General features: G+C 38.9%; 1 protein-coding gene across 8 annotated transcripts in view; it reads right to left on the minus strand.

Moving 5' to 3' along the window:
* IQSEC1 (IQ motif and Sec7 domain ArfGEF 1) overlaps nucleotides 1-27,256 on the minus strand; it is a 355,484-nt gene that overhangs the window by 55,776 nt on the left and 272,452 nt on the right. The window contains exon 1 of one of the 8 annotated variants that reach the window (XM_050904511.1): nucleotides 12,259-12,323. The exons of the other annotated variants lie outside the window; for them this stretch is intronic. Within the exon in view, the coding sequence (XP_050760468.1) occupies nucleotides 12,259-12,323 (65 nt within the window). Of the gene's footprint in view, nucleotides 1-12,258; nucleotides 12,324-27,256 lie in introns of those variants that run through there. 8 annotated transcript variants of the gene reach the window in all.

A 27,256-nucleotide genomic window follows, 5' to 3' on the forward strand; every position in this document is an offset into this window, starting at 1 on the left:
TATGCTTACAGAAATCATCCAAATGTTTAAATCAGTATGTTGCAGATTTAGTTTGGAACTAAAAGCAACAAAGAAATTCAACATGCTTCAAAATAATGTAAATGCCAAACCAAAACTGCATGCAACTTTTAAAATAGAACCAAAAGACCCTCCCAGCAAAACAGAGTAAATACTTGAGAAATTATTTTACCAATGAACATTCTCTGAAATCACTAGTTATTTTCATAATTCATTTAGAATGGACTTTCAACAGTGTAATAGAAAGACATGAAATTGAAAACAGGCCCTAACAACTGGATGGTACACGCATGAGAACCAATCAGCATTATATTCATCCTGTAAAAAATTTGTTTTGGACATAAAGACAAGTATGACAATATAATAAGTTTGTGCTGCCACATCTTAAAGGTTTTTCCATAGCATTTTAGATCCTTAAAAGTATGAACACAAGTTCAAAGGTACACAGAATAAATTCCTTTTCTTCTAAATTGTGGAAAGTATGCACAAGTAATATGAATACAGTAAGAAAAACATGGCCAACTTAAAATTCTAGTTGGCACGAGATGATAAAACCACTCAGCTTTGCCATGACACTACAAGTGCTCTGTTCTTTAGGAAGCAGGCAGTTTTTAAAGCATGACTGTGGTAGCGTATCACTTGCCAGAGACAGGAGTCAAAACTCCAGGTAGTCTGAATAACCCGAGTTCAAACTGAACTTAATGATGGATTTATATGTTTATTTTATTTGCTGCAACAGTGAAGTATCTTCATGAAATTCCACAATCAAATCCATCCCTTCTCTAACTTGCCTACTTTTCCCTGAATCCATGTCATTTATTCCCCTCTTCAGGAAAAAAGCACATAAATCTGGTTCTCTTTAAGTCATATCTACTGATAGAACAATTTAGCAAGCTTATTTTCTTCCTTTGTCCCAGAAACTTTTCTGTCCATAAACATTAACATCGTATCTACAGTTGAAGTATCTAGATACCTAAGGACTCTGCCGTATGATTTATGAGATGGATTTAAATGCAAACCAAAGAGCAAAGCTTTTTGTATTAAAACCTCATTTCATAAACATGATTCCCAGTAAAACTTCTGCCTCACTCAAAAATAAATATCCTATATAAACAGGCCCAAATGCCCAGGAAGGAAGAAGTGCTATGCATCTGTTTTACACCAACTATCTCTTTTTAAAATTTGGAGGTTAAAAATGTCAAACTCTGCTCATAACTCCTAATTATAGATACCCACTTGGAATGGATCCAAATTCTCTACCTAGCTCAAAGAATGCAGACCAGAAGTCACCCATGGAACTAACTGAGTAACAGAGAAGCATGATGGCAGCTGCTAGAGCAGCTGGTATGGTCAGACACTTCCAACATGAAGCCTGAAAAAAACCATTTAAATGGCAAAAATGTTTAGGTCAAATCTAGGCATTCCACATAGGAACAAACCTCTACAAAAGTTGATTTCTTGCACATACCTTTGTCTTTACAAGTGCAACGAAGTCCTAATTTGAATGTGAAATTTTAAACGACAATTACAAACATAACACTGCGAACTAAAACTATGACTCCCCATACACAACTTAATCTGAACATAAGCATTCATTTGACACAAGGGTACACCCCACTGCTTCAAAGCTGGCTTACATTTCAGTACCTGTGGTGCTTTCTGCTATAAACGAGGAGGTGTATTTAATTAAAGCTCTGATGTATGCATTGTATTATCTCAAATTACTCTCCACAAAAAGTTCTTAATGTAACTTCTTAAAATGCAAAATTAGCCATACGTAGTTCATACCAGCTAGTTTTTTAGCATTTTTCTCCCCCCCCCCCCAATATTCCGCAATGGAGTGAGAACATTTGAGCAGAAGTATATTATTAGTACAGTTTGCAACAGATCAGAATCTAGTTCTTATTGCCATGCCTGTTTTGTACTGCCTAGTAAACAAAAGTCAATTATATTAAGAACTTGTACAAATCCCCAAATTCAATAAATGCAATAACATTAACAAACCAATCTACCTTCAAATATACACTGTCAAAAGTTCAAAGCCATTATGATGGACAATAGTATTCACAGGCAGTGACAAAAGCTTTGATCCAGGAAAGAAATATTGACCAACTTGTTTTACTTAGAATGCACTCTCAGTTCAGCTGTTTCTGTTAAAAATAAATGAAACCTTTGAATGCACATCAAAGTAATGTCCCAGGTAATTTATCTTACTGAAGTTAAATACCATTGCAAGAAAAATCCAGACAAAATTTGCATGTGTCTCAGAAGCGAACACTAACAAAGCAACCACTTCATTCTATAATGTATATATACACCCAGCTTAAGTTAAAACACAGTCTGACGACCATCGACAGAGCAACCAGAGTTCCACAGACAAGTACTACTATGTGCACTGCAAACCTTCATTTGCTCTCCGGTCCAAGTCCCAGATTCAAAATTACAGAAAACCCCCCAACATCTACTCACTTGGACACTACCAATTTTTAATTCTCATTAAATAATCCCATAAAAGGCATTAACAAAAATGTTTTTTAAAAAAGGGCATTCTGACCCACAGTCTTACATGCCATGGGTAGTAGCGGAGAGCAGGTGAAGAAAGATGAGAGATTATTTTCTCCACGCCAAAACAGAATGTAGGAATTAATGCACTGTCTCTTCTGAAATGGAGATGCACACCAGCAAGATGAAGAGAGCCAAACAAAAATCTACCCAACTTCTCCATTTTAGGGAACAACCTTTATAATAGATTTAAGAACTAAGAATATCCATTTGAAAAGAGCTTACTTGAGATTATCTTCAGCTTCCAAGGAGGAGAAGGAAGGTTAAACACCTCACACATCACCTTTGTCTAAGTCAAACAGTGGCAGCAGATTGGCTAGCAGACACAAGTATTTACTACGGAAGGCTCAAACCAACCAACCCACCCTCACCCAGTACCCATTTAATGCCTTACGAACCCTATCTGCTAAAGGCAAAACTGTATTTTATTTTCATTATTTAGCAGCTGGAAAGTAACAAAGGAGACTGACAGCATCACCAGAACTTGAGTACAGCTTACAAATGTTAGCTTCTATCTCAGGTAAAGACAGACAACGTCATTCTCTGCTAATCTGTGTTAATCATCACCCAGCATATGTTTATTCAGCAATGACCGTATTCCATACTTGAAACTCTTTAAAAAATGGATAAAATATTATTAAAAGATGACTACAGTAATAATTTGAGGCTTGTGGCTGGAGCAAGAGTTCTCATATTTATCAGCCCAATTTTTAGAATTTTTAAAGGTGTTTTTTTTTATGTTCAGCTCCTCCTCTTGATGTGTAAGCATAGAACATACTAACATCGGAAAATGTCATGTATGCTTCGAAAGGATGCTTACCTTCTCACAGGGACTATAGCAAAAATTTTTCAAATGTAACTGTGGTATCTGACCATTTAACAAAATCTATGAAGGTCTACCTACCACTGCAGACTTTGTCCTGTTCCTCCTATGTAAACTCTTACACAATAGGATAAGCTTCAGAAATCCGTGGAGTTTCTCAATGCAGCTGTGGTAGAATTTGACCTCAGCTATTTATTATTTATTCAGATATATCACTCAGCAACTGGAATCCTCTTATTTAGCATATCTACACTATATACGACATGTATTTAAGACAGTAAGATATTAATACACATTCTACTGTTTATATCATGACATGACCTTTATACAATGCTAATTTTAAAAAGGAAGATTCAGTTTCTGCAGCTGAGAAAAAACCTGATTTGCATGCACAGCTGAAGCAGCATTTGATATAATGCAAAAATCCTTGGTGTCCTATACCAGCCATCCTTGTATTTCCCCTCTGTTGTGGCTTCAGCTGTTGTGTCAAGCCCACCAGAGGAAGAGGCGATACAGAACGGCACTGCTGAGAAACCAGCCTGCTGGCAATTAGGTTCTGTAAGAGACTAAATACCAGTTTCTGCTCCCCATTCAGGTCTTGGTGGATAATACTCTTCTTTCCCCTCTTACATACTGTTTATCCTATAAACATGAATTAGTTTAAAGATCCTTAACGAAATCCTGTTTACTGAGTAAATAAAATGTTTCAGGCATTGAAATTTCATACCCAGAACAAAACTACATTCTCATCTTAGATCAAATATACTTGATAAAGCCTATCATTTGACTCATTTTAAGGTTTTGCCCCTTCACTATTCAAAATGATTACGAATAAGATGCAGTGTAGAGAGCTAGGAACAATTTTTGAGCAGGCCAGCCTTTCCCTTCAAGTATGTCTGTGTGCCTGGGCAGAGGGAAATTAAGAATCATCATAAACCAGAGAGCATGCAGAGGGTCCACACAGCAGAAATGACAACAAAACCGTCTTTCTGTATTGGACACTGTATCGGGTAAAGTCACAGATCACATCACAACTGTATTCATTTAGGCCATATTTTCACTTAAGTAGCAAACGAACGTTATACAAAAAGATCTATTTAAAACAACCAAGGGATTCCATTTCAATTAGTTAGTAATATACTGTTATTATCTAATGAGGTGTGCTTTAAAACAATGTCACTGATAAACATGAGATACTTTGTTCTCTCACTTGGATTTAAGAAATAGTTGGCTAAAGTTCTCCCACTTTTAAAATCAGAAAAAAAGGGACTGTTCAACTTTTAGTGGTTGTTTGACTTCTCTCTGAAGTTAGATAAACCCATAAGGTTATAGAGCAACATACTTAAAAAAGCCAATCCAAAAGGTAGACGGACTGTCTGATCAAACAAAGGCCTTTTACTGATCTAACTGAATCTAGAAGTATATATAATATAAAAGTATCACTCAATTTTAAACACTGCACAAACCCTGCATTTTGACTGCCAACCATATCATGCCAAGTCTAAAAAACACAAACCCAAAAGACAAAGGAAACCCTACTAGTTTTCTCTATGTGAGAACAATGTTATTTCGATACGCATAAATGCAAACAGGTATGGGAAACTCTCACCAGGTAGGAAAGAAAACGGATAAGAACATAGAACCCTTGTTCCTGCTTCCAGTGAAGTTCAGAGCGTTGCTACCAAGTTACTGAGAATGGGAACTGGCCTTGAGCATTCTGCACGCACCAAGAGAGATTTGTGTTGTAACTTACTGGAACAGAATCACTGCTAACCAGTCCTTAATCACAGGCATTGTCATAAAAGTGAGATTTTTATCCTCTGCAACACACCCAAGGTTTATATCAAAGCGTACAGGACAATGTTTAAGGAAACAAAACGGTAAGAGATCTTTTGTTTGAAGTATGGAGTTTGGTGGAAAAAATGTTTTAGATGTTACTTAGAATCAAGGCAATGCGTTCAAATACAGAAGATATTTGCAGACATACTCAAAGATATTCTGTGTCTTACTACGTGTAAATCTTCACTCTTAGGAAAACAAGACCACAGAAGATTGCTTACAACCTCAGTTAAAGAGCTAGCAGATGCTTTTTCCCATTCACAAACTTCCTTCCTTTTACATTTCCTCTCCATTATGCTGAGTTTATATATTTTATAGTTCTTTCTCTGTTAGTGAGGAATTAAATGTAGACTTTCAGTAAGACTTCTGACCTACCTCACTGATCACAGTAAAAAAGTAACACAGGTAGCAATTCCTGTCTTGGAAACCTATAAATACTATTTCAAAGCTTACTGTAAGCCAAGAACTTTCTCCTTACAAAGCTTATCTATTATCAAATTTTAAGATCTGCTCTATGTTCTAAATAATTTTATTAGCTACTTCAAATCAGTACCTAAAAATAGAGGATCTATTGCGTATACACAGAACGAGAGTAATTGTTAGGTTGTACTGCAGCTTGTAGCAGCTTCATTTCGATGTAGCACTCAGATGCCCAGTACGGCTCTGCAACTCTTGCTCCCACAAGCATCAACAATCTGCACTGACTTCTGCTGACACAGCTTGCCTTAGCTGGGGGCTGCACGTGAGGCTGATCAACCACAAAAGAACATCGGGTCTAAAATACAGAACTCTGATCATTCTTAGAATTTATAGGCTCTTTACCACGACTTAATTCATAGATCTTTCCACAATGGAAAACGGGCTTTTAGGGCAAGGGTAGAAGTCCAGTTCCTCAAAACAAGAGTCACCATTTTGTGAACTGAAAGTGACATACTGTGCAAAGACAGATTTTGAAAATGTCAACCAAAGACAGTCAGAAATGATCTTGTGTAACATACTGCACTGTGGCAGCACAGGAAGACCTGAAATACTTCTTTTCTTCTAGGCTAACCTAATCAAAAACATCTTAATCACATTTTGATAACAAAAAAAGAATCCAAGTTTGCAACAGGTTGTCACCATTTTGGGACAATTTCCATTAAGGCTGGGCAATCCTCTGTTCTCTCTCAATTTCACAAACCATTAACTACTAGCATTGATCAGAAACTATTAGCTGTAAAGTCCCATTCTCCTAAAACTTGAAGCATTAGAATCAGCTCCTTCTTGAAACCAGTTTCTACTAAATGCTCCACATCACTGGTATCTTCTAAGCAACATTCACAGAATAAAATCTAAGAAAAGAATATATAAAAAACAATAATGAACTTTCTTTCAAGAATCTAAGAACAGCTGAAAATTTTATCCAACATTCAGCACCCTGTGAAATGTTAACTTCAAAGCATGAGAATCACCCCAGACACCTCTAGAATGGAAATTCAACAGCTGTTTCACAGCACATTACAATAAAGCACAACCACGTAAGAAAGAAAAATAAAGATGAATTTTATTCCCAGTTGAAAGTGCAGAGGGAAGTTAGATTGAGAGAAAAGCTATTATTAAGCTGAAACATGACCAAAAAGTCAGGGGTTTATACAGGCCTGTTCTATGCACTATGAGACCCCTAGGAACTGCAGCTGGATCAGGAACACTGCTGTCCATCCCATTTAAATGATGACTTCCTCAGCACAACCTCCCCAAACAATGAGGGAAACCCTGTCTTTGGTATTATCTTTAAAGGCAGGAGCGCTTCCAACTAAATCATCCATTCCTTCCCGAAGATTTATCCTTGGAGTTCTGTACAAGTACTGACATGGCCTACCCTGACTTGACTCATGAAAACTGAAAGGATCACAACTATAATCATTACAGCTGTAGGCTACACTAAAAAGAATACACTAAACTCAAGTTAAATACAGTCCAATGTACAGCTGTCTAAGCTACAATGCCCACAGCCACTGCTGTATTTAACTCTCCATGTTATCTGAGATTGAGTTTGGTCCATTCTACTACAAAGGTGGGGAGTGAAAATTAAATTAAAGTAAAATTGTGAACTTTCCTGTAGTGCAGTTTTAGAAAATCCATCAGGTTTGCATCCTTGCTTCCTTTACACTGCATAAAGATGACCTGAAAGGTCACGTACATATCAACCAACAGAAGGAAGTCAGTTTTCTTTTTCTCTGTTCTTACCAAAACATTTAAACTCATGACACATCCATCCTTGTTAATCTGGTAAATTTTAGGGGCGACTGAAATTTTTTGGACTAAACAATGCAAGTACCCCTCAAAACAAGCTTAGGGTTCTTTTTCTATTGCCCTGCCTTGTATGTAGCCACTTGTGTAAAAGGAAGCCAAATCATAACTGTTGCATTTTGTTTGTGCTTGCACAACGTAAGGCAACAGGGAATTGGGTCCTTTGTTTTTAAGCACAAGTTTAACTCAGATGACACTGAACTACTGAAGAATCTGATTAACAGATACACTACATCAGTTTCCTGTATTAAAGGCTATCAAAGCCATCATTCTAATTTTCTGCTTCTCTCACAGGGACAAAAGGGTTTGATTTTTTTTATCACACCAAAGCTTGGCTTTTTTACTTTATTAAAGATTATTATTACAGTAATTTCATGAAAATGTTTCAAGTCTTTTGTCCATTGTAAGGAAGCAAAAGAAGATTTATTTAGCTAAATATGCAGTCCCCTTTAACGTAATACTAGGGCTTTGTGCTACAGTGGATTAAAGCAGCATCTGTTCTTCTCTGGAAACCTGGAGTCAAATCACAGCAGTGCAGTAAACTTGCCATCTCTGTCTGTACCCTAACTAGAATTGTCCTTCCTCCAAATAAAATTCAAATGAATTCCTGAAAGACACAAGAAGGGCTATGTAACTAAGATACTTTTGGTTAATAAGTCTTGCTAAAAAAGCCCATGATCAGTAACTATTTTTGCATAACAAAGATGTATCAATTAAACAAAATCTGTATTTATGTAAGTTTTGACATAAAATGACAATATACAGGATGCTAAAAATGAACTTCCAAATTCAGGGCCTGATTCTGCTCTTATAACTACACAGTTGTCGTAGACAACAGAAATGAAGAAGCAAACTTGGGAACATGAATTTGGCTTGTGGCCCATACTCTGTTTAAACATAAATGACATCTAAACAAAGCACAGTTAACAAAAACAACGCACCAACACACTTTCTCCCCAAACTCATGATTCATCTCTTCATGATTCCAGTTGTTCTGTTGATCAGGCAGTGTCTGGGTTAAAGGCACATCCTCATATATTTAATGTAACAAATAGAGCAATCAGGGCTCCATCTTGATTACAGTTTCTGAGGTCTCCTGCAGTTCTGTTATTAAATAAACATAAAAAGCAATAATTGATTGACAGCTACTGTAATTAAAAAATGCCTGGCTCTGAAATTAATGATAAAATTGCCATCGATTCTGACAGAAAAAGAACTACACAAATGCTGAAAGAGCAAGAAAATCACATCCTTAACGTCCTTCATAAATTATGGTAAATCCATGCAATGAAGAGGCACAACAGGCACAACAAGCTAATCTACGTCCATGTATCATAATGCTCAAAGCAACAAAGTGGGGTTTTTCTCCTCAAATTGTGGTCCTTCAGTTCCCCCCCCCCCCCAAAATACAATATTGAAAAACACAATAACTTGAACCATTCCTTTGCACCTGTCAGAATCATGCAGAAACTGGACACCACGTGGGTTTACAACAAAGAGGGTGCATTAGTTTGGATCTTGAGATTCTATGAAGGCCTAGTGGATAATTTCCAGGACATCTTTATGGCATTAGTATTTCCAAAATAAAGCGCCCTGATAGCAGGCTAAATCCAGTTTTACTCATCGAGAGTCACACAGCTGAGGCTATAAAGTTAAGGCAATGCAGTGTCTTGAATTTCAATTGGAACACCACACAGTAGGCAAAAGGACATGTTTTACTAGGAAAGCAATATCTCACTTCTAGCACTCGTTTCCCAATGTTCTGCTAGAGATGCCTGAAGTCTGAGTATCAGTGGCGTTAAACATCAAGAAGCCCAACTGAAATATGTGAGGAGATGTTAAACAGGTAGCACCTCCACAAGTGTTGGTTTTGGTTCAGGATGATACCTTGCATCCACCAACAGAGGATTGGCTACTTTTAGGCCAGCTTTTATAATTCACAGCTACTTCTTATTGGTGTTCAGGGCAAATACAGTTTGTAACCATAATTAGAGTAATCACATAAGTGTGCTAATCAGCTACACAATTATGAGATCTTCCTCTTCAGAAAGTTTGATCCTTGAATTGCCATCCGTATACTTCAGAGAAAACATGATCAGTATAAAGGTAAACTGTTGTTTCAAAGTAGTTGTTCCACCTGAAGTCGTAGCACCTAACCTCTAGATCCTCAAAGGCATGAAACAATCCCAGCCGCCAAGTAATGGAAGAGTATTCTCATGAAGACTAAATATTTGGAGGAATAATTTCTATAGCCATATGAATAGAAACGCAATTCTCGAGAGAATTTTCATTTTGCAAATATGAAATGGTCACAGGGTGAGAAAAAACATGTAAGGCCACGGGGCTGTCTATCCTAAGAAATCACCTCCCAGTTCTCAAGAGGAACACCCTGCCAACTGCTAGCGAAGACACCTTCTCCAGCTGAGAACGTCTGCCTGCCGAGCAGTAACTCACTGTGTCAACTCCTAGCAACCTTCCAATATAGATTTTTAACAAGAACAACAAATCAGAGTTACTGTTCAACTTGGTATTTGTACTTTTCAGGTGAAAAACTGAATCCTTGGGTTTCCTTACCTGAAAGTTGCAAATTATTCAATGAAATTGAATTGCAAATTGTTTATTAACTGCATCAGGCTTCCCAGAGAGCTTCTAAAGGGGCAAAGAAACAACTAAACACTCTTGATACGCTGAGCACTATAATTTTCACTGGTTAGCTCCAGATCTTGTACTACAGTTAGTGTCTTTGATGATAATGGATTATTTCAGATTAGTAGAAATAGGAAAAAAATGGATGATAGCTGACTTCACACATGAAACCCCAACATTGAGCACCTATTTAACTAAGAGGAAAAAAACCAGCTGACTACTATGTAACAGTACTCTCAGTATCTGTAATTTCAGGAACTAGAACAGGACATCACAACAAAACAAATCTGGTACAAAAGTAGAAGTAAAATGAGAAATGGGTCATTTTATTCAGCACAGCTTAAGTTCTCCCAAAGCACTAGACAGATGTAATGAATTCTGTGTTTATATGAAGGATATCTGCCACAAGAATAGACAGAGTTAAATACAACCATCCAAACTAAGTAGTCAGCAATTCCTCTTAACACATCAGGCAGAATAATCAAGTTTAACTGAAAGGAAGTGCATAGCAATGTGCAAATGGAGGAAAAAAGCCTGAAACGATGACTGAATAGCAGAATGTAACTGTGTGAATACAGGCAATCTGTAACTAAAGTAACATTGACAAATTATGTTTTGTAGCAAGCCATGCAAATGTAATATATCACTCATGCAAACATTACCAACTCCACACAGGAAACTTACTAGCTCAACTTTATTATTTTCCTTAAGGGTAAAAACAGGCTGAAGGATCATTAAATGTGTGACTAAACTGCACTATAAAACATTTTTCTTTATCAAAAAACGTTTTTCTTTTCTTTTCCAGAAAAGACACTGTTGCATTCATATGTAGTTACGCAGAATCTACTCACTTCCTCCATTTATATTTTTCCACACATGCACACACCCAATTTAAGACGTTGCCTATCTTTATTTAAATCGAATAGTTCTTTAACAGTTGATCAGCTCAGAATTTCATTGAATTATTTGGTGGAATAAACTTTCACAATGCATCAGATACAAATTTATTTTGCAAGTGCACTTGCCAGAATAACTATTTTAGTTCATCATAATCTACACACAATATTGCACAAGAAAAACTAGTTTGTACATCTAGTTTTCAAGAGGCTCATGTAACAGAGTACTGCGTTTTTTTTATAATTTTGACGCATGTTATTTTAGGAGTTAACATCATAACAATAGAGACTGTATGTATGCACATCAGTAATTCAGTATCCCTATTTTAAAGGCCTTTGAACTAAACTTTCTTTTTTTTTTTTTTTTTTTTTTTTGGCTGAGAGCATGAGTCGCAAATGATCACTCACCCTAAGCAGTATCACTGAATTTAACGCACCTTCCCACGCTGACAGTTACATGCCAGGTCTCCCGGTCTCCCCGGTCGATTTCGGACACTGGGAACAGTACCTACCAGAGCTCTGAAGCAGAACTCGCCGCTTGTTTGACACCAGTCATGTGATTTCTTGCATTATATCAAGCTCAATGCAAAGAAGTGTTTTCATGCTTGTGTACACACATGCATATATCTTAGCGGCAATGCACACGCTAAGTCAGATCACATCCTAACAGCACTCCTCTCAAAAAGCTTCTAGCGGTTTTATGCCGTGACTGCCACCGACTAGCAACAATACATGCACAGGTCCACTTTTGATACCACATTTAAACGACTGCGATTTCAAACTTATGTCCCTACAAGACAGACGGCACTGTAATTCTTTCCCCCCTCCCCGACGCGGGACATAAGCTCCTGAACAACACGATCGCCAGAAAGCCGCCGCCGGCTGCGACCGCCGTGCGCTCACGATCACTGCGAACTTCGCAGCACCCCAGAGACAGACAAAGGGGGTGACCCCAGCGACAAGCCGGGCCCCCTCGCAGCTGGGAGCGGCTCTGGACTGCCGCTCCACCCGGCTTCTCCCGATTACAGCTTCCCGCAGCGGCGATCGGCGAAGCCGGGCAGCGACGGAGCGGAGCCCTTTGTGTGACAGGACGGGGCTCCCCACCGAGCAGGGCCGGGAGAGCGCCCGGGGACCCCCGTACCGTCCGTCTCCCCCCCCCCGCCCCAAACCCCCGTCAGGTCTTACCAGCTGTCAAGCTCCAGCTCCAGCAACGACTGGGTCCTCTCCGAGCTGCAGTGCAGGCACCACATGGCTGGGCCGAAGTCGCAGGCGGGGAGCTCCGCGCCGCCACCATAGCCGCCCCTCAGGCCGCCCCGCCCCGCCCCCCGCTCCCGCTCTCCCCCCTCCCCGCCTCAGCGGCCGCGCACAGCTCGGTGGCGGGAGCGCGCACGCGCGGAGGACCGTTTCCCGGGGAACGCGAGGCGCCAACGGCCGCGGCGCGCGCGCCGACCGCTCTCCTCACGGCAACCGCCTCACGACTCGCACCGGGCCGGAGCCGGCCCAAGGGGCTCCCCCGCTTCCCCGGCAGCGATCAGGTACCGCCCGAGGCCCTTCCGGAGATGAAAAACCTGGAAGCGCTGCGCGTGCCTAATTAAAACCAGGACCCTATTAATTACACGTAAAGTGCCTGGCTCCAGGACCCACAACAGACCTCTCCCGGAGAACTCCTCGGCAACAAGGGTGAAGTTTTAAAATAGGCTCTTTTAAAATAGAAGCCTTCAGAGCAGAGGCGCTGGTCAAGATTCAGAATTTTCTTTATTTTTATATCGGTCAAGGAGCGTCCAACTGTTTTCAGTTCTTCCTCCCCACCTCATCTGCTTAAAAAAAAAAAAATTCAATTATCTTTTAGATTATATTAAGTGAAAAAGTATACACAGACACTGGAGGCATCTGAGAGGAAGATAAACTCCCTCTGACGAAGGGTGTGGCTGCATTTTGTCGAAGGCTTCTGGCAGCCACATTGAAACTCCCAGAGATGTCCATGGAAAGAGCAACATGAAATAGCAAAGCTAAAAATACTTCAGATGCACCAGAGTAAGAATGTGAAGAAAGAATTTGGCTTGTTTAAAAAAAACCCCTGACTTGAGGCAACGGCACCAGCTGTGCTGGTGGCAAATATTCCAGCTCTTTCTCCCTACGCCTATTCCCAGGTACACAACCAGCTGAGGAAACTGGGTGCTTTTGTCAACATCACACACATTCAAAACAGCAGCATCTGAACTTCCCTGTTGTTGTTCTATTAGCACAATAATCCAAATCCCATTTACTTTCCACAAAACATTGTTTTTATATGCGCTACAGTAGTATGAGAGGGTTTGAGGTTCTTGATTGCAGGGCAGAACATGAACTCCTGGTGCTGTGAAACACGCAGAAAGAAAAGGCACACAAGATAACAATACATTAAGTGCTGTGGAGGCCTGGTGACAGGAGAACAACAAATTTGGGAGGAGTGGTTGATTTATTATTAAACAAATACCTATCAGAATCAGAATTTTGGATAAAAAGAAGTAATTAAGAAAAGATTTTAATTATTATCCTTTGTTGCTTCACTGAAACCTGACCTAGAAAGCTTGTGGATTTTGCTGTATCATGTCCTCAGTGTTCTCACAGCACTTGTAAATGGGAATGGAAAGAAACCTCCACCTCCTCCAAACACATGGTAGCTCAATAGTAAAGCTAGTTCTGGCAAGCAAGAATTCCTCACTAGAATTTAAAAAAAAAAAAAACAAAACCAACAAACAAAAACAATACACCACACCAACTGAATTTCATCATTGCAGTATTTGACACATGAATAACAATCCTAATTTTTTTCAAGCAGATTCACCATGCAGTGATTAAAGTATTGCAAGAAATCAAGTCTAAACAGAGTTAATTGTAACTTAGTAATTCATAAAAAACCATCTCATCTCCTAGAATACTGTAAAAGGTGCTTTAATTTATATATACGCCTCTTATGTAGAAACCACACACCCGTAAATGAGAACATTGAAATTACATCATTTTCTCACACACAATAACATTTTACACACATATTTTAACAAAAATGCTTATGCTTCATGATGCTTTCCTAGCCTTCCTCCCCCAAAGCCTAGAAAAGGGAAGGGTTTGCAGCGTTAATCTGGAAGGTTAATCCGAGTGCTGAAGAACTAAGGAGTCAGCCAGTTCCAGAACTTCTCGTCCCCGGGGAACATCACCTTATCAACTCTCTGCTCCTGTTCAAGATGCAATCCGAGTTCCTCTGCTGATCTAAACCACAAATAATTTTGAAGAGTACTTGCTAAGTCATAGTTTCTTTGGTAGACTATTCCTACAGCAATTTTAGCTTTAAAGGTCAAAAGAACAGCTGAAACTGCACCCTAAAACCAGTAGATAAATAGTGCTACCTGTAGGTACAAAGAAACCAGTGTTTCAAAAAAATAGTAAGGCCTATATGATTAATATCCTGTAATAATGCAAGAAAGCAAGACAAGTTTTAACTTTCAGGTTTCCTGTTTCATGGAACCGTCAAAACATCTTGCTTTCCAAATTAAGTTTCCCTTCATCAAATAAGCATCATGTCTATGTAAGCTGGGCAAACTGTCTAACCACAGACACTCCTTGTCTTCATTTAGATGCCAAGGTACTGGAGAAGGGGAAGCTAATTAAGAAAACAAGAACCATTCTTGGAGGGTGGGTTGGGGGAGGAGGGGGGCAGTTGGTAAGTTTACCACTAAAGGCTTCATTCATAATCATTTGCACAATATTTAGTGCAATTTTGTGTAGGGACAGAGCAATTTGCACTATACTTTTTAGGAATGGAAATACTCCAGCACATAAAAGCAGCACTGGCTGATCTCTGTAGTTTGGGGAAACTCAGAAGTTTAGTCAGAAACTAAAAATGTTGCTCAAACAAATCAGGTACAAGAAAGAGCACAATGAAAGGCCCAGCTGTGCCCTTGTGCTGTATATACAACATACCTCTTATTTACAATACATACCACCAGAGCTGATCACATCTTGCTAGATGATATAAAGAATCAAAGCAACTTTACTTAAACCCAGTTAAACGTTTGGATCGAGTGTGCGTTTTGCATAGTTTCCTAAGGAAGCATTAGGCATAGATTCCAATAAGCCTGGGTTTAACTAGCTTTCAGTGAAACTCAAATATGTTAAGGAAGGACACACCTACACTGACTGTTTTGATAGTAATGTCACTGCAAGTCTATAACCAGAGACTATTTACACTGCAATGCCTACTTTCAACATCTAATGGTTATCCAGACAGTCTCTCCCCCACAGAACTTCTGGGATAGACAACAATCCCACATTTTTCTGGTCCTGACTCAATGCCCTCCTGCATCAAGCTTCATCTCTACTTGTAAACAGAGACAAATCCAAAGCAGACATAAGCAGTCCACAAAAGTCAACTGCTCCTTTGGAAACCAGTTTCCATTTAGAAACCAAGTGCCGACAGTTTTAGCATGGGCTGTGAAGGAGGATATGTACTGGAAAGGGTGCCTGAGAAGCTCTGACCTTAAAAGCAGTCACAGAATTTTCTGAAGAATGTGCTTTTCTGAACCCGCTTCAAACAGAATCTTCCTTCTACAGATACGAACATGCTAGATAAGCCAACAACCAAGCAATACTAACACATCCCATTTCAAATACTACGTGGCTAATTGTTACAGCTTTCCCCACCTCAATGTCAAGCATCCAGAATTCTCAATTTTATTTCAACCGTTCTGTTACAAAGTTTTTATTAAATTACTTCTTCTTTTAGTAAGTCTTTAAAACCTCAAGTAGAGATTAAATGCAAAAATCATCTACATATTTAAGATCTCGCATGTATTCCAACAGGGGAAATTAAACACAGAGAAACAAATTCTTGCTGCACTACGCAGATGGCATTGTGGTTTCCGAGTCGAGGCAGCCTGATGCAATTATTTTTGGAGGGTTTTTTTGTTTATGTTTCAACATTCCAAAACCATCTTTGTTGAACCATAATCCATACTGTGTAACCCAGTCTCCCTCAGGTAACAGTAACCATAATCTGTACTACATAATCCATTCTCACTCAGGTAACTGGTGGTGATTTTTCATAGACATCGAGGCTTGACTTTTTAGGACAATTTTTTTGTGGCATGTAGCTACAGTTTTTTGCTATCCTGACTCCGTAGGTGCAGTGCTTATGTTCTGTCCCGAACATCCAGAGACGATGTTTCAGGCCTTTGAAGATGGGGCAGGAGAGGCTCTTCTAACAACACAGAGCCAATGTGGGCTTCTCCACCACTCTATTTATCTGCACCTAGTATAGGAAGCTTTCGCAGAACCAATAGGACATAGAGAGGCTATATAGTCTGTTGTTCTCCCACTGCTATTTTGACGTCTAACTAGCATTACAGCTGCCACCAAGACACTGGAGAAATATGTAGCACAAGGTAAGGAGACAGGAAAATAATTTTTCATGTCTTAGTATCCTTATTCCTGGCAATTTGTTAGAGCACAACTAGTAGCACGACACAAAGTTATCTTTGCTCCATTAAAAAAAAAGATCAACTTAAGAAAAAAATAAGGAACTAGGAAATCTCTGTGCAAGAGGAAGTAAACAAAGATTTCAAACTATGAACTTAGGCTCACTAGATCAATCCAGAAGTTTGAGGTAAATAATTCTGAAGCAAGCAGGCTGGCTGACCACAGGAAGAGCTTATTGTTGATAACCGGCTCATTCACCGTCGTTGCTAGTTCATTCACTTTGTACCACTGTAGTTTTCAGTCAGTGTGACCAGCAAATACAAACTTACAAAGGCGGCTCCGATCTTGTTACTATTACCATGTTTAACAACATCTCAGTAGTGAACGTTAGACTATTTAATCTTCCTTGCTAAAGCTAACCGTATTTTATTTCTAATACAGAAATATAATTAAACCTTAGATTAAGCACAGCACTGAAATTTTGGTTTATCCAGTAATTTACATAGATCACTGTTATTTAATGTGTTAAGAGCCAAGATAAAGTTTATAAACCCCCAGAGTGCAACAAACTCAATTTGTAATTATGAGCACACAGCAATTTGTATAACATGCCATCTAAATCTACAGTAATTATGACCCTGCTTAAGGGTAATTCCCAACTTAATCACATTTAATACACCATTATTTCCAAGATCTAAAAGGCTGAAACGGGCATTTATCTTGCATTTTGCTCGAATAAAAACAAAGGGTTACCCAGAAAAAAAATGGAAGAAACTACTAGGGAGTAGTTTTCTTCCTGCAGAGTATAAATACAGCCATGCAGCATTGTACAATAAAATGCATACACGGGTCAAAATACATGTCATTCCTCTCACAGTGGGCTTTGAGGGGATATTAATCCAATTCATCCCTTGAAAAAAATATGCTAACCCATATGGATCCTCCACCTCCTCGCTCCCATCATGAATTCTCTGCTTCTCATACTCTCTCTCCACCCATGCTTACCTGTACACCTAACGAAAACTAAGTGTTCTTTTAAGAAAGATTGGGATGTAGCAGTTTCAAGGACATACAGCACAAAGCTTTTTCACAATATTCTCTTTTGGTGCATGATGAGAATTATCAATAAACAGTAATTGATTCTCTAACTGTATAAAACATAGTATATTGTGATAATTTTCCCACATGACCTGAAATTACATAGGAATTCTCAAATATGCCAGGTAATTCTTTAAAAGCTAACATGTTACTGTACTTATCCCAGTTTTGTGTCCCCCCAAAGTGGATTTCTTATTTTCTCTCATACACATTTCTTCATTTCCCATGGCTGCGTACTAGTTCACTTAATTTTTTAATGCCGATATACAAAAATTGGCATTAAAACAATAGCTACAACTTCAGTTCATTTTTTAAACTGAACTTATAAAGTCTTTAAACAAACACATCTGGGAAAAGGCTTTATGTTGTCGGTTGCTATGGAGTAGGCAAAACAATGAATCTTTGTAGTAATTTTGCTCTCCTAAAAACAGATCCAAAGCCTATTTAAGGCAAAGGAAATCTTCACTGACTTCAAGGGTTTGTAGACTCAAAACTGTACTTGTCAACTACCTATCTCAAAACCCCCCGACCTTTACAAAATAGCATTATCGCTATGTGAAGGATGGGAATATCGAAGCACAAAGAATATAAACCATAGCAGAGGAAAATTAGAATAACTTTTCACAGTCACCTTGCAGATCAGTGGGAGAACTAAAAATGAAACAGATCTACACGTTCTGCTTCTTTATCCCCTCCCATAAAACAAGACACTTAGCTCTACAGAGGGAGAAAAGAAAAGGGTCTGTTGTTATCTCCTCAAAAGAAGCCTTGTCAGTGAAAGGCTGCTCTCCATGGCAAACTCTCTCCTTAGCCCTGGCTAGAAGATTTAGGTAAGAGGCCCAACCTTGGAACAAAAAAGGAAATTACACAATGATAACAATGTTTCAAAATGCTAAGATACATTGATTTATCCAGTGTGGAAGCACTGCAAACCAGACAACCCTGTAAACTGTAGCAAGTTGTAAAACACATATACAAAATCTCAGCAATGAGAAAAACAATGCGTAAAGAGGATTAGCTTGCAGTCAAACCAATAGACCAAGGCCAGGATTCCTGACTCAAAATTCTCTGCTGTCAATACTCTGACCTGGTTTTGTCACTCAAAGTCAGTCGCTGATCCTACAAACCCTCACTTGTGCGGGGAGCTATTGTAAACTATATTATTAGGTACACGACAACACTGACTATTCACATCCACAGGAACAACATTGGAAAAAATAACATTAGGCAGAGCTTTTCTTTAGTACAGTATTTAGGTATTTCTCTCAGAGAACTCTGGAACACTGGTCACGCTGCTTCTGAGCTGATGTTTTCATCCTCTCTGGTTCTGCCTCTGCTCCCCATAGTGCAGCTCACAGAAAGACACAGTTTTGGTTTTCCACAAAATTCATCAGTTACTAGATAACTACATTTCATTATACTATTATCAAGATAATTTAAAATTTCTCCTGACAGATCCATAGGCACGTGGAACAATTTTTTTTGTGCAAATACCATGCAAACTCCCTTTCAAAAAAAATTTAGCAGGGGGCTTGCAGCAGTCATCAATGTTGCTGTGACTCACCCCAGCAGTGAAACTATACCTGAGAAGCAGAAGCTGCGATCTAGGTCAATTAGCACTGAGCAGTGGTTCTTCAAGAGAAAACACTTTCTTCTCACGAATCCATGGACAGCAGGATAGTGGATGCCTGGAAATCCCCCAAAGAAAAGTACAGAGGCTGACAAGGAGCCAGAGAGCCCATTTAGAATGAAGTTCATCTGTAATCCAAGAAGGCCACTCTATTATTGCCAGAAATTGTAGATCAAAATAGAGTAGAAGGGAAAGGGAAACCTTTAATCTGCATTCTTGGGGGCAATAAAAAGCAGGACTCTGTACCGCTAATACATGGTGACTGCAATTACAAGTTTGCTGATACCATTATACATACAATAGTCCTTTGTCTCTGAAGAGTGAAATATGTACAAGAGCGGCTCCTTCATTTTCCTCACTTGGAGTGCCATGTTCTCTGATGAATCCAGAGTTCCCGCAGCTTAGGATGCACCTAAGCATTTGCAACGCCAAGTCACTGGGTTCCAGGATTTCACTGGCTGTGTGTTCAGTGCCACTACTGAGCAAGGGTGGTGGGCACCGACTCCATGTGGCTCAAGATTGAGAAACTCAGGACGTAAGGAATATATCCTGATGCCCTAAAACAGCAGACCTCACAGAGAGACAGCTGAAGCCATGAGCTCCCCCTTCCAGACTGTTACTTAGTCATAACAAAGGACTGAAAAAGTAAAGTAATTCTCCTTTGCTAGAGAAACAGTACAGATTTGTGGTCAGATTAAGCTAGTACTGCCACGGAAAGAAGCGGCTTTATCTTCCCCTCACCTCTGCACCCTCTCCACCCCCCTTGCAGGTGCATGTGTTCATATCGATGTGATGGGCACAAATAGATTTAAAACAAAGCCGATTCTGTCAGGTCATTTCGGATGTTTCACCTTATACAGGGCCAAGACATTTGTCACAGTTGCACGCTGAGTAGCCCTCAGTAAGACCCACCAAGTATGTACTTAAGGCACAAGAGAAAAGCAATGCAAAAGTTCACTTTCGTTCTTTACTACCTCTAAGTGTTGTCTCCAAATGGGACTAGAATGGAAAGATTATTACAATTTAGGACTTTTTCGTATTACGAAGTACCACTGTTAAAAAGCCATAAGAAAAAAATCACTGACAATAGATGGTACAAAGCTCCAAATACTGCCTATGCAGTACTTAGCAAACTTGTCACTGAATAAAATATCTTTAAATGAAGTTGGACAGAACATGAACATTGAGATGATACATATAATGCAGGTAGCTAATACACAGTATATTAATGCTCTTGAAACACCCTCTGTAAACCAACTGAAACTGAACCATCCTTTAAAAATATGCTATACCAGAAGGTTCCCCACAACCTCCTTTTTTCTGCTTTCATTTTATGGCAGTAATAATGTGCTTTCTGCAAAAAGCATTTCTTTGGGATTAACGGACAGCTGAGATTAACAATGCTTAGTTGTACTTCACGTCATCAACATCTCAAAAGCTCTCAAACCCCAAGAAAAGCATAGTTTTGTTTGCTTGGTATTTAATGGTTTTTATTCTGTTTGAACAATTCACAAATTTAGTAAGATGAGTGAGCTGTGTGCACATTGGGTTTTGTGCACACACTAAAGTCAAATAGAGAAATACAGGACATTTTAACATGGCTTTACTAATATTTTCTAATTCTGGAAAATACAGAATTGTGTTTCTTCAAAGAAAATGTGAATTATAAACCCCATAAATAGTGACTGAAAGCTTGTGGAAGTAATTACTAGTCAGCATTAAAGTAAATATCTGAATGTTGCTAATTTATGTTCTGTATAGAACTGTCTTTCTACCAGCATTTGTGACATCTGGCTCAGTGTAATGTGCTACATTGAGAAATCATGTGTACAGTGCACACCATGTAGAAGTACTTATTGTCCATGACTTGTCTTTCTGCAAGCACCATTCTAAACCCAGAAATTTTTCTACTTGAAGCTCAGATTGTGTTACAGTTGTTTATTTTGCTAGCAACCACTAAGTTTAAGCTGTTACTAAAATGACAAGCATCACTGAAATGTCCCATATATAAATTAAAAAAATTGACCAAAATCCAATTTTAAGGTAAAGAAATCACTTTTTCACTGACTGCATATTTAAACAAATGAGTAGCATATTTAAACAAATGAGTAAGAAGAAGGTTATAAGGAAGGTCTTATTAGTGACCTAATAAAGGTATTTTATGAAAATATTTTCATGGCTTCTGTATTAGTTGTATTGCACAGTCATGTACAATTTTTAATTCAGGAAGGATATTTATCTACATTCACGTTTTGTGAAATCCGTCAGCATGGAGATGCACTGTATCGCTCAGGTAGAAGACTTGATTCAAATGCAGAAATACTTCCAGACACGGCACTTCTTTTTGGCAGTTGCAAACGCTAGGCTGATACCACAAGTGACTGTGCCGGCACTATAGAGTCCCTTTCCACAAAATACAGCGAAGGCCGCACGCTTACAGTTTTATGTATAATGCCAAGGGTGATCACTAAGGAAAAACTAAACAACAAAACCACATTCCCCAGCAATGATCACATAGCAAAATGAGTTACTATACTAAGGCCACCCTATATATATACATAACGTGGGCAACAGCTGTGGCACTGACAATACCACTGTGTGTGGTAACAAAGTCTGAGCCTCCACTAATTGACTTAAGTCCCTGAACTAGATTCAGCAACCATAAAAACTCAATCCTAGTGTAAATTACGCAAACAAATATTGACTTCTTCCATGGTAACCTTTACAGCTAATAGAAACTTTGAATGGTGTTTTGAGCCAGATATAAAGTAAACAAAAACAGGAGAGGAACCAATAAACACACACCTGAGAGAAACACTCCACACTAACACAGAATGAAGAGCATTTAAAAAAGGAATATTTTTGTTCCACAGTTTCCTGCACTGGAGCCTGGAGGGCAGCACAGCACGTTTCGGTGTCCTCTCTAGGGAATATGATGAACTCTCAGAAAAAAGGCTGGGCAGCACCGGCCATTTTCACAGGGAGACGGGACACCTCTGCCTGTCCTCTGAGCACAAACGTGCCAGCCCTGCGCAAGCTCTGAGCAGAGCAGAGCTGAGACAAGGCACATCGGGTTGTGCTCGCTGTCCTGCTGACTGCTGCCGTGCAGCTGCCAGCCAGCTCTGCATTCATATACCTGAAAATACATCTACTGTACACCTCTCTCTAAACTTGAAAACAAAGAGGTAAGATGTGAAAGAGTAGGATAACGTTACATTACCTTTCCAGGCATTATTAAACAAGAGGGAAGAAATGATCAGAAAATACCAAATCTAAATGATAGTACTGGATTTTACATGCAATGCATCAGGGATTTAGAGGCAGGTTCTGTATTACTACGGAGTGATAAATTCAAGCATAAGGAGACTTAAATATTTGTTCCATTATGCTCATTCACATTTCTCCCTAATACTGTCCCTTTGCCTGTCATGCTTAGCATGCCAGTATAGAACACAGACACATAGCTACCAGCATATGGATGAAAGCATACCTTCAAATTACCTTCTTTATAATACTGACCTATACAGGTATGTTAAGGTAAAAAAGGACCAGGAAAATTCCTCTTTGAAACACTTCAATGCAGAAAACTAATTACGTTTGCTAATATGTTAAGTGAAAGAAGAAACGCGTGTCCCTACTGTTAGATCCACAGGGAACACCCAGAAAGCAGCCCCTGTGACACAGGCCTCTATTTAAAAAGCTTATACGAGATTTGCCTTAAACCTCTGTGAGGCACCATTAGCAAAATACCAACAGAAGAAACAATTTGCATATGACTGCACAGTACAGATTTGTTCAGAGATGAACAGGATATATTTTGTTTCCTTTTGGAAACGCATAACTCCTGAAGTTTGTGTCTTGCACAAGGGTTATATTTTGGCACAACTGCACACTGACTCAAGAGATAGTGGGAAGGCATCAGGGTGCTAAGTTTTCATCTTTTAAAATTATTACTTACTGCAGTCTTTGTTCTGAATCTAGATAAAGAAAGAAAAAAAAAAAAAAGATCCCCCCCTCACTTTCCAGGAAATAAACCAGTAGCTGCTAAGGGGAGAACAGAATCATTTCATTGAATGGCACACACCACTGCGTGCCAGACAGGGCAGTCTGCCCGCAGCCCATCTTCCTTTTAGCAGCCCTCCACCTCTCTGAAGGAAGATTTCCACAGAACACCAACCACCACTTGCCCCACAAGGTGAGTAATAAGGTATACCATAAACCAAAGCATAATTTAAATCGCTGCCTTCAAAAGACAAAATAGCAAAAGAAATCATACCTTTGTCACCCATAACAAAAAGGCTACTTTGCAATAAACTACATTACTGAAGGGACTTTTAACTTTTGATTGACTTTTTGCCCTGTCATGGAAAACATTTAATAAATTAAGTCTCATCTAAATCTTAGACAAAAAGAAAATGAAAATCCATTATGCTAATTAACTACATGGTATAGTTAAGGGTAGGTACCCTTTCAAATGCAAACAATTTACAGTAAGAACCACCACCAGGTGTCTTAGGAAAAACTGCTAACCAATCTGGAGATTAGAAACGGGAAATAATTTGAAACGTAAATTCATTTTCTTTACCACCATAAAATGTCCTTTCCCCGCCTCTAATCTGGTGCCCATGCTACAAACTGCAGTAACTTGGCAAATAAAAATGACCCTGAGGCAATAAGAGAGATGAAGAATGCGTTATAAATGCGTGATCTTTGGCACCCACCATAAGATTATTCAGTGAACCAGTTTATATCAATGTTACTTATCTTCATTAATATGGAGGAAACATACTCTGGACTCAAAGGGACTCCAATTTCTCCTCCTCCTCCTCAGCTCAACACACATAAGACTGCAAGAGCACTGGCAATTTAATCAATTTGTATCCTTTCACGTTAACTGACTAGAGAGATTTCCTCCTTCTCTAGGGTAGAATTTATCTTGGTGTGCTCAAAGCTCTGTTTGTTGAGAATCCAGAAAACTAAATTACAAGAAACATTTTATTTTGTTGATGGGATTGCACAGTGATAACTGAGGGCAGAGCATGGCCAGTTACGCGCAGCTGGTATCAGCTACAATAGACATAGCGGGATAAGAGAAGATGGATGGAGTTCCAGTCAGCGTTACTCTATGGAAACCTGACCATGGCTTTCTGATCGAATGAGCTTGACAGGTACTGAAAGTACAGATGAAGATGAAATAGGGTATTTCATAGACTGGGAGTCATCTAGAGTCCTCAGAAGGTTTCTAGTATGAACAACACTTTATGGACTGAAGATTTGAACTCCTGTCCTAAATCAAATTTAAAGCTAAGCTTAAGGTGCGAAACCCACTATGCATATCCAAAGGAGACCACAGCACACTGGGAGACCAAAACGGGTGAAACCAAAGAGGTGGCACAATCTAACACTTTGTTGGCAAACCTGTTTTCAGATATTGCAGACATTTTGTTCTTGAACAAACATGAGGATAAATTTTACTCTTGGTGGAAACCTGACACTGAGTGAAATGTCAGCCACTGTGACCTATGTGCAAAATAGCCTAACCCCTCCTAATTCTCCAGCAGTGTTTGAGAACATCGCCTAACAGTGATATACAGGGACCAGGCCTCTGTAATCCGTGCCTATAATCCCACAGAGACATTTACAATACCTTATACTACCAAAACACTCCATTACATTCACCATGAGCAGACTATCGCTTTGGGCCTGAAGCCTGTAACACAAAAGTAACCTATTGAGCTAGCAGTCCGACTGCTGACATACTCGCTATATAATCCCAGGAGCACACAAGTGTACTACAATGCAAGTGCACGGCTAAACCTATGGTTATTCTGATAACCCCACGTTATTCCTCTGTATGTGTAATGCAATGGTTATTTCTGTTTGCAGCCCCACTGAAAAGAAGGAAAAGCGTGTAGGACAAGCACTTATATGCTTAGTTATCAACTAAAAAAAAGGGTATTTAAGTCTAGGAAGAGAATTCTGACTTCCTAGAGACAGAAGAAAAATGAAGATAACTGTAGCTCAAAAAGAAATTTTAGAAACCTTTTACATTTACTTGATTGGATCACCAGCTTGGATATTATGCCATCTTTCGTTTAAATTATGAACTGCAAAGTAATTGAAATGTGAAGTATTGCTCAATCAGGTTAAAATTTAGTCCCAAGAAATTCAGCCATACTTGATTTAAAGTAATGTTATTTTTCTCCTACAAAAAAAGTAATCAGAGAAATTAAGAATTTTTAATCTTGCTACTCTATTGTTTTCAGAATAACTTTCAGATACTCACAACTAACAACAAAATCCTCTAGTTTTTATAGGTAGATGATTACGAAAACTTTACAAAAATAATTGCAAAAATAGTTTAATGTGTCCAAACTGTATCAGTTGCTTTACAGTCATTTCAGTAGCTTTTCTCCCATATCACTCAGCAGTCTTTTGTTACCCATCACAATGAGTTTCAACAAGTAACTGTTTTCAGATGCATGACAGATCTTTAACTTAAAACTGGCAGCAAAGATGCACCTTTATTTACATGGTTCTCTTTCTGCATATTGTAGACAAAGAATTTACCTGGGCTAAATATAAATGAGATAATTCATTTTGCTTTGACCTTGTTTATAAAGCCAGCAGAGCCTATCCTGATATTCTTTAGTTGGTGACATTTCCTTACATTTATTTTATATTAAAGATCTACTTACAAGCGTACTCTAGCTATTAAGGATGAAACTTACTTTCAGTACTGATAGCAGGAAGGTGTTTGTTGTGGTTTGGGTTTTTTATTGATCAAATTAGCTTTCACTAATGGTGAAATACTCAAAGCATCCTTTTTTGTACTGTCCTGAAATCTCTCCCATGAGCCAGAAAGAATGAAAAAGTCAAACAATCCAAGCTGGAGTTATTTCAAATGGATTTTTTTTGAAATTCACAGGAAACAAGTACATTTTGAAGGATGTGGAAAGATCGTCTGAGTAGGAGGGACAATCTAAAACTCTTATTTTTTTCCCTAGAATGGATATTGTGTAAGTGCCCAATGGCACCTATCAAGCCTTTCCCAAGACAGACTGAGTAATCTGAGAAGACAACAATTGCTTGTTTCTGCACAAACACCTTGTTAGTACTATGTTGAGCCATGGGATGAAACCACAGACAGACAGGACTCCCCAACCACATCTGTATGAAAACTGAAAGGAAACAAACTGTTCTTAGGCATCAATTTTTCAAAGCTCCTGCCATTATCTTTCAATGACACAGAGTTGAGAGGCGGGGTTTTCTGTTTGTTTGTTAAGTCTGAAGAAAGCATTCAAATGGTGACACACACTGCTAGTATCTGCATATGATATGTGCTGTACTTTGTAGCATTAGGATTGTTGAAAGGAAGTTGCATCTTAGAAGAGCTGAAAGGAAGAAGCAACATTAACATTGAAGAAAGGTGAAGCCCTCCACACTGTGACAGAATATTCACTGCTACCGTGACCCCTTCAGGCTGGCCTTCAATCAGCTACAACTTGCCTAAAACATCACCGTAAGAGCTCTGACAAAAAACTGCCCATTTCACACACCTAGATTTACCCTCCCTAAAATGCAAACAAATATATGTAAAGCAAAAAAACCCCAAACGTTGAAAATAAAAAGCGCTGAATTCTAGCCTCACAAGCACTCGCTGCAACAGTATTCCATGCAGAAAGTGGAATTTAGTGCAATTGCTGCTTCTGTCTGGATGCTCAGAAATAAGATTTCTCTTTCAAATGGTAATGATGCTACAACTTTCAATCCTGCTCACAGACAGGCCACAGAGCATACATGCTTATAAGAAAAATGTCATTCACCGTTTCTCCCAAATTTTCAAATGTTATTTTACTGTGCAGTGCAACATACCACCCAAGTGCCTTCTCTCTTCCTTCTCCTCCACCACCCGAACACAACTCAAACAGTCTGTCACAAATTACTATCTCCTTTTAAGTCATAGATACACTCTTGAGCAGACATCTGGTGAAAATTTCT

Source organism: Gymnogyps californianus, chromosome 13, assembly GCF_018139145.2.
Source record: "Gymnogyps californianus isolate 813 chromosome 13, ASM1813914v2, whole genome shotgun sequence".
Classification (NCBI taxonomy): domain Eukaryota; kingdom Metazoa; phylum Chordata; class Aves; order Accipitriformes; family Cathartidae; genus Gymnogyps; species Gymnogyps californianus.